At 42.3% G+C, this 8,416-nt stretch overlaps 1 protein-coding gene across 1 annotated transcript; it reads left to right on the top strand.

Moving 5' to 3' along the window:
* The first annotated feature begins 2,059 nt into the window (after nt 1–2,059).
* LOC124274184 lies at nt 2,060–7,746 on the top strand. Its single transcript, XM_046709494.1, has 6 exons — nt 2,060–2,145; nt 3,402–3,464; nt 3,957–4,062; nt 4,897–5,021; nt 6,029–6,163; nt 6,349–7,746. The coding sequence occupies exons 2-6, from the start codon at nt 3,419–3,421 to the stop codon at nt 6,975–6,977; spliced, it is 1,041 nt and encodes a 346-aa protein (XP_046565450.1). The 5' UTR covers nt 2,060–2,145; nt 3,402–3,418; the 3' UTR covers nt 6,978–7,746.
* The last annotated feature ends 670 nt before the right edge of the window (nt 7,747–8,416 follow it).

Raw genomic sequence — 8,416 nt, 5'->3', positions numbered from 1 at the left:
ATGTGAAGCCCATTCTAGTGTCCCCCGCCGTGATGTTGCTGGAATATTGCTAAAAGCAGCGTAAACATTAAACTCACACACAACGCGGCTCCCAGCCTGATATCTTTACAGAGGACACGCGTTGATACAGCCATGCTAAATAAAGGGACTTCAATATACCACGTTGTTGGAAAATCGTGCATTGTTAGCGTCTATTTGTGATTTTGATTGACAATCTGTGGTGGGTAGAAACTTGTTTCGCTAAAACACGCGTGGATTCCTCCTCACGAGAAGATGATATAACGTATGATGTGAAATGATGGGTTTATTCTATGTTCACACTCAGATGACTCTAGTACGTTCTGTTTGTTACATGATTCAAGATATGATACCTAAGTGTCCAGGATAAATGGGAATAGTGTGATAATACAGCACATCGTTGACATCTTGTTATCAAGAATTGGCATTTCCACAATCTCCACACTAAAACAAGGGATATAGCTAAAGTTCGGAGTATAGAGAAACGTGGTTGAAGATATAGTCAAAACAAGTTGATAAAAGCTTAAAAGTCAGAGGAGACTTCTTGATTTGAAATAAACCAACGTTTCATAGGTACCTTCTACTTTGGCTTCAGGGTGGATATCAAATCAGTATCAAAGCAAAATCAGAGACCGTAAATGTAGTTTCGTCTCCAAATCATTTGAAACCCCCTATGTCAACAAATAGAGTAAAATAATTAGACTTCTGTCTACAACTCATATGTATGCTTGATACTTACTCATGAAGGTACAGGTCCCTCGTATATTTGGTTAGAAAACACCTGGCTCAACACACCCTTTACATATACTTATCACATTCCATGAATCGGTTTATAGTTAATTGCGAATGCGCGATCAATCAGGAAAAGTAGACTCAAAAAGATACTTTAGATAAAGGTTTTGTTTTCAACAAGAAATAATAACATCATCAACAGCTGGGAGTGTGGTGAGTGAGTTTAGTAATACGCCGCACTCAGCAATATTCCAGCTATATGGCGGCGGTCTGTAAATAATCGAGTCTGGAGCAGACAATCCAGTGATCAATAGCATGAACATCGATCTGCGCAATGGGAACCGATGACATGTGTCAACCAAGCCCATCCCGATCCCGTTCGTCGCCTCTTACGACAAGCATGGGTTACTGAAGGTCCATTCTAACCCGGACCGTCACGGGTCCTCAACAGCTGGAGGTACGGACATTGTGTCAAGGTGCTTGTCTTCACATGACAGATAGTGTCCGAATGACACGAATGTGTGAGAGAGAAGCTCGTTGTTCGCGAACTCGTTACCATCCCTCCAAATAACTCCTGATAGACTCGGAATTCCTTTCAACGTGCAGGACGTGTCAGAAACAATGTCTTAAGCGACGTGAGTGTACTTTGTTAATAATATGGGTGGTAGCTCTGTGGTTGAAGTTGTAAAAGAGGCGAATACTTTGTTTCTCCCAGTACGTGGCCCGTGTTTGAGTACGAGTCATAGTGGCCACCAAAAAGGTAACCAAAACACCTCCCCCTAAAAGTAATGTACAAATTAACCCCCCGACCCCCAACCCGCTTGTCATGTACAAGATCAATCACACCCCCATCCCCTAGCAAATTGATGGTCCCCCTACCTCCCCAGAACAAAATGGGTGACCCCGCCTTAAAATCATCATCACACATCCCACGCATCTATCCCCACCCCGTGTGAACGATCCCTTATTTCGAACAATCCAAACACCCCACTTTCCCCCTGAATATCAAATGGTCGGTCCCTGCTTCCCCTTGTGTCAGGGACACAGCTTATAATATCGACCCGGACGGGTAGACTGACCTACTACCCGCCGTCCCATATTTCAAAGGTGTCCATTAAATAAAACAAACATCACTGGATCAGTCAATTTCTGTATTGATGCATGTATGTAGTCTTGTGGCATGTGTACATCATAGTGATGTCAGTCAACTTCTATTTCCACACAGTATTACTCACTACCACTACCCTATGTATAAGTGCAGTCAATAGTGACAGCCTTGTGGTGAATGCGGGTCACCATAACACCGTGGGTTCGAGGTTGCGAAATAGGCTGACCGCCATAGGGATGACATTGTACAACCTGGACTGAGGTCAGGTACAGTGGCGGGCGGATAAGGTAGGTTGATCAGTCTCTAAAACTGGTGTCACTCCTTTTATTTTATTTAATCCATTTTAAGTAAAATCTGTGTGGTGAGACTTACAATATGTGTCTAGTTGTCTGCCTTTCCTGCTCCACACCGCTATCACTGTAAATCCTCCTTCTGTCCATGTCTCAAAATCCGATAATGTCGTATGTCAGTTAAGCTTAGGAGAGATTACTTTTCAGTGAGTATAATGAGACATCCCACAATATACATGGGTAGACACCCGTGAAGATCCGAGTTAGAATTGGTCTCCAGCGACCCATGATTGTCGTAAGACGTGAATAACAGGATCCCATGGTCAGGTTTGTTGACTTGCTTGATACATGTCATTGTATCCAAATAACTTACAAATTATTTACAGACCACCGTTATATAGCTGGACTATTGCTGGGTGTGGCCTTAAACAACAAACCAACATAACACCTGGACACCGACTATACAAACCAACAACACACCTGAAAACACCTGGACAACAACAAACCAACAAAACACCTGGACACCGACTATACAAACCAACAAAACACCTGGACACCGACTATACAAACCAACAAAACACCTGGACACCGACTATACAAACCAACAAAACACCTGGACACCGACTATACAAACCAACAAAACACCTGGACACCGACTATACAAACCAACAAAACACCTGGACACCGACTATACCTGGAAACCAAACCAACACACCTGACACCGACACCGACTATACAAAACCAACAAAACACCTGGACACCGACTATACAAACCAACAAAACACCTGGACACCGACTATACAAACCAACAAAACACCTGGACACCGACTATACAAACCAACAAAACACCTGGACACCGACTATACAAACCAACAAAACACCTGGACACCGACTATACAAACCAACAAAACACCTGGACACCGACTATACAAACCAACAAAACACCTGGACACCGACTACTATACAAACCAACAAAACACCTGGACACCGACTATACAAACCAACAAAACACCTGGACACCGACTATACAAACCAACAAAACACCTGGACATCGACTATACAAACCAACAAAACACCTGGACACCGACTATCCATCCTACGTAGTTATGTTGTCACATTGAACACAGTTACGACCCAAAATTAACATTCCGTTATTCTGAATTTTAACCAATCTTGTTTGACCAACCCTCCAGATATTTTTTTAACAAGAGTGTTTCTATACCTGTGTTCAAATGACTTGTTTTCTTGTTTAGCCATCAGCGTGGCAAACATGAGCATCCTACATCTAGTTCTGTTGGCCGGGTACCTCATCGGCGGTGAGTCGGCATGTGTCATCTCTTGAACACAATGCTAATAAATCTACAGTGTAATGAGAAATGCTTTTATTGATGGTGATATCAGTTGGACTTACCAGTCCTCGTAATGTTGCAACATACTTCTCATCAACATGGAAACTTCATGGAATGTCAAAGGGTATTATGCCAATACACAGTACACGTTTCAAATGAAAATATCTATCAGAAATTATCACTCCATATTGTCGTTACGGTTCAGAAACTGATTTTCAGTAACACGTGCTTGGCTTGCTGACTTGGTTGATTCATGTCATCGGTTCCCCACTGCGCAGATCGATGCTCATGATGTTAATCACTGGATTGTCTGGTCCAGATTCGATTACTTACAGACCGCCACCATTTAGCTAGAATATTGCTGAGTGCCTCTGGTATAGGTTTCTTATATTCTTATGAACATGGAAAGAGTTTTGTCGCTTTGAAGTCACTGATTCCTATCCCTTTGCATTGATTCAGGTATCCCCCAAGTCCGCGCTAATGCCTACCAAGTACAGTGTCTATCAGAACCATATGATTCTACAGTATACGCTCGGTCGCGTTATACCTACACCAGTTACTTGGCGTAAGTATCTATAGTTCTGAAATCAGAGTAAATTCCTTCAATACCATGAGCTATGTTATAAACAAGCTTATAACGAATTGACGGATATAACAAGCTGTTTGGATATACCACTGTATATTGAGTTGAAATGCGTATAACGAACTACTGTTATAACGAACTAGAACAAGTGTTCCCTTTGTGTTCGTTATAACCGAAATTTACTGTATTTCACATAGTTGTAACATGTGCAGCTCACACTGGTTAATTCCGATATGGGGCGGTGGCGTGGCCTAGTGGTTAAACCGTTCGCTCGTCATGCCGAAGACCCTGGTTCGATTCCCCACATTGACACAATGCGTGAAGCCCATTTGTGGCGTCCTCCGCAGTGATATTGTTTTAATATTGCTAAAAAAGCGGCATAAAACTGAACTCACTAATTCCGATATTCAAATGCACCCGTAATCTTGAATCATATTAAAGTATCGTATTGTAAATTATTTCAAACAACTGACACAAAACCCCTCCTATTGTGTCTGAAGATAGCCTTGCACAGAGCGAATGTTAAGGTCAGTACAAACGTATGGAAGTTACAATATTAGTGTCTCTAACATCGCCTTGTGCCGGCGGGTACAAAAGCAATCATGTATGAGTTAGTGATTGAATGCTGCTCTACGCCGCTGAGATGTACTTCACCTGTTCACTATTTTTCGACGTTTAAAGGATATATTACTTCCCATAGAACTATCTATTGACTAGCGGAATGCACAACACACACTTCTTAGTTACATATACGTGTCTCTGAGCATGAGATACCTATTTCAGATATCCTGACGCATATTTCATTGGACATTTCAGATACGTTGAGTATCCAGATGGCATCCTCTTGAGCACAAATACCACGAACGACGTGCTTAAACTTGAATTCCGCTATGTGGAATTCGGGCATGTGTGTTCAACATCCTACATTAAAGTGTATGAAGGTACTGTCATAGAACCGTGAAGTGATGATGTCAACAGAGAGGCCACAATCTTTGACATAACGGTTCACATTAGAAGGCATTGACGTAATTAACATACGGTTTGATTAATAATTCAGGGGTGACGATAGTCTGTCTCACAGTCCCTGAACCACATTATTTTCCCTACTGCCAAGCCCTCTCTGCAGTGCTAAAGCTCTAACTAAAGCAAGTCTAGATTTCCTCATGTTCTGAATCTCTGGTCTCCCTGGGGCTCCCTTTCAATTTAAATGGTCTTGTTTGTTACTATCAACATTATATATTCAGAGACTAAGCATTAGTCTAAGATGAGGATTCCGGGATAAGTGCCCAATGCATTGTGCTTTTTATACAAGAGATTAAGAATCTGTGAACTTTTACAAAGCAGCACAAAACTCCTATGTGTGTGTCTGAGGATTATCAAGTACCTTTCCCGCTTGCACAAGGCGATCGTTAAGGTTAGTACTGAGGTATTGAAGTTGTGTTAGTAGCACTAAGATCGCTTTGTGCAAGAGGGCATTGGTAGTCCGTGATGATGGGTTTTTCTCAAAAACCGTTATAGATAGGGAAACCAAATGTGGTATTATTTTCAGTACAGAAATGCCTTGGTGGAGTTTGAAAACAGAAATCGTGTTACGATTCATTACAGAGTTATGAGCCTTGTTATGCCTTTCTTGTCTAGGTGCACGTTATCCCCATTTGGAACAGATGTTCTCATTTAACAGCTTATGTATCCGCCTGATTCGCTATTTGTAGGAAGAATGAATAGTTGTCAAAATAGGAACAGAACACTGCACATGGCGGGGGATATTTATGACCATGTCTTCTTGTTGCTCATGCTTTCAGCCACTCGTTTGCCTGGGGTGATGCACTCTGTATTGAGCATGATTTGTGTTATGTATCTCTGATGAGTCAGTTTTATAGGGTATGCAAAATAAGAAACATGTTATTTGACCTACGTGATGATTCTACTGCTATAGTCTTTGTTCCAGGTCAAAGCAGGTATGGGAAGCTGTTGAAGAGGTTCTGTGGAACCAAGGGTCAGGATATCCTGAGCACGGGGCAATATGTGTTTGTAGAGTACACAAGCGAGCAAACTGACAGACGGTTCCAGCTCAGCTGCCAAAGTAAGTTTAACGCCGCATTTTCAAGCTATATGACAGCTATCTATATGTAAATTGATTTTGGACCAGATAATCGAATGATCAACGAGTCTGAAAACCCGATCCTTCATACAAAGTCGCTTGCCAGGGTAGTTCCCACCAATTCATATCTCCAGATAATGGTACATATAATTTTGTTTCCGTCGTAGGTATTCCGGGCCCATCTGACGCATCCTCTAAAACTAAGGGCATCGCCGGAGGCGTTGTTGCAGTCGTGGTTGCTGTATGCATCGTTGTAGGCGGTGCTTGCCGTTACAAACGTGGTCCGTTCTCTAGGAAAAATGGAAACAGGTGCCATAGAAACAACACACAGCTAGCTGCCACCCCTCCTACCACCAACGTCACCAACATCAACACACCCGTTGCCCACCCAGCTGACCCATCAACACACCCAGCGATGCAGTATAACTCGTACCCACCGAATGCGCAGTATCAGCCTCAGTCCCAGCATCAGTATCCACTTCCAAATCCATATCCAGTTCAAGCGGCAAGCCAGTACCAGCCTCAGAACTACAGTCAGGATCTGTATCCTCCAGCACAGCCTCAGTCCAAGGGACAGCCTCACTATCCTTCAGCACAATCCAAGGGTCAGCCTCACTATCCTCCAGCACAATCCAAGGGTCAGCCTCACTATCCTCCAGCACAGCCTCAGACCCAGGATCTGCATCCTCCATCAGAGACTCCATATGCTGCTCAAGGTGCCTTTCCTCAACAGCCTACAGCACCACCTATGGATCCCCCCTCCTCCGTATCCTGGTTCATGCTGAACCTGATATAGACAGACAGTCGCTTTATTCGGTGATATACGGCGTTATGGCCCATTTTACAGTTAATACATAATAATGACATTACAATTGTGAAGGGAAAGTCTAAATTTACACATGGCTCTTATCAAATACTTATTTTCCAATGAAACTGATATGTAAGCCGCGAAAACAAGGTATGGCACGTAGATGGGGTATATTGTGAACTTTTAGAAAGAACACTTTTTAATTACGTTTACGATTTGCAGTCAGTGTTATAATTCATTGTTTTCTTTGCTTGTGGGAATCTCTGAGGAGTTTCCTTGTGTCGTAATTCACTTTGTCTAATTTTCATGAAAAGAAATCACAAAACTTTGTCTAAAATACAGGGTTTTTTTATGGTGGATGATTAGGGGCCATCGCTTTCTCGCCTTAAAATTAAGAGTCGAGAAAGCGATATCACGAGACGAGAAATCGATAACACGAGACGAGAGATTAGCATAACCATAAACTATATTTCTGCCTGTACCTGTGTGTCAGTTTCATATATTGTCCGGAAAGAGATGCAAGTCTGGAACGCAGTAAGTCTAAGAATCTTAACCAGGACAACTCAGGAATTTGACTCACAAGCATGAGGGAACAAATCTTCAAAGAGAATTGCAGCGCCAAAGACGGCGCAAATATACCTGAAACGAAACGTCCAAATGTACTTGCCTAATACATTGTGAATATATAACTGAAATTGTGTAACAACTGGTTTTGTCATTTACACCACCATGTCATATTTATTACAAGAAAATATTAATAAACGTCTGAGATAAAACATTAATGTTGGTTTATCACATTCATTGCAAGACACAAACTATTTTGGCTCAACTTTACACTTAATGGAAATCAAATTAATTACCACGTATCAAACTTCAGTTAAAGATAGATAAGATGAGCGATCAAAACGCCCAAAGGCTATACACAATATATATCCGTGACCTGAAAGCAGTCGAAACAACGTGGTCATTGAAGCCTAGACTTTTTCCACAACATACATCCAAGTGCTACCTTCATATCCAAGCGGGCGGTGGGGTAGCCTAGTAGTTAAAGCGTTGGCTCGTCACGCCGAAGACCCGCGTTCGAATCCCCACATGGGTACATTGTGTGAAGTCCATTTCTGGTGTCCCCCGCCGTGATGTTGCTGGAATATTGCTAAAAGCGGCGTAAAATCAAACTCAGTCAGTCAGTCAGTCATGTCCAAGCGCTAACTTCTAACAGCCTCTTTATCTTTACAACGATTGACCATATTTCATAATCCCCAGGTCAATAAGAACAAGCTGAACGGTTAGTCAGTTGAGGCTTTTTCCTTCCCCGTGTGCTCGTTACACATTGTGACCCCATGTACGTGTTTTCCCAACATATTTCGTCACATTTACCTCGGTCGTAGACCAGCTGTGAATAGTCCAGGATTCCACGGTATTGACCC

Source organism: Haliotis rubra, unplaced genomic scaffold (assembly GCF_003918875.1).
Source record: "Haliotis rubra isolate DU_JTF1 unplaced genomic scaffold, ASM391887v1 Scf189, whole genome shotgun sequence".
Lineage (NCBI taxonomy): Eukaryota > Metazoa > Mollusca > Gastropoda > Lepetellida > Haliotidae > Haliotis > Haliotis rubra.
Note: the sequence above shows the minus strand (reverse complement) of the source record. Positions and strands in the feature narration are given on the sequence as shown.

Excerpts from the sequence above, each read along its gene's own strand:
- LOC124274184 (XM_046709494.1), top strand. The coding sequence starts at position 3,419 with ATGAGCATCCTACATCTAGTTCTGTTGGCCGGGTACCTCATCGGCG. Across the intron at positions 3,465-3,956 it reads GGCCGGGTACCTCATCGGCG|GTATCCCCCAAGTCCGCGCT; the intron begins GTGAGTCGGCAT and ends GCATTGATTCAG. Across the intron at positions 5,022-6,028 it reads CTACATTAAAGTGTATGAAG|GTCAAAGCAGGTATGGGAAG; the intron begins GTACTGTCATAG and ends TCTTTGTTCCAG.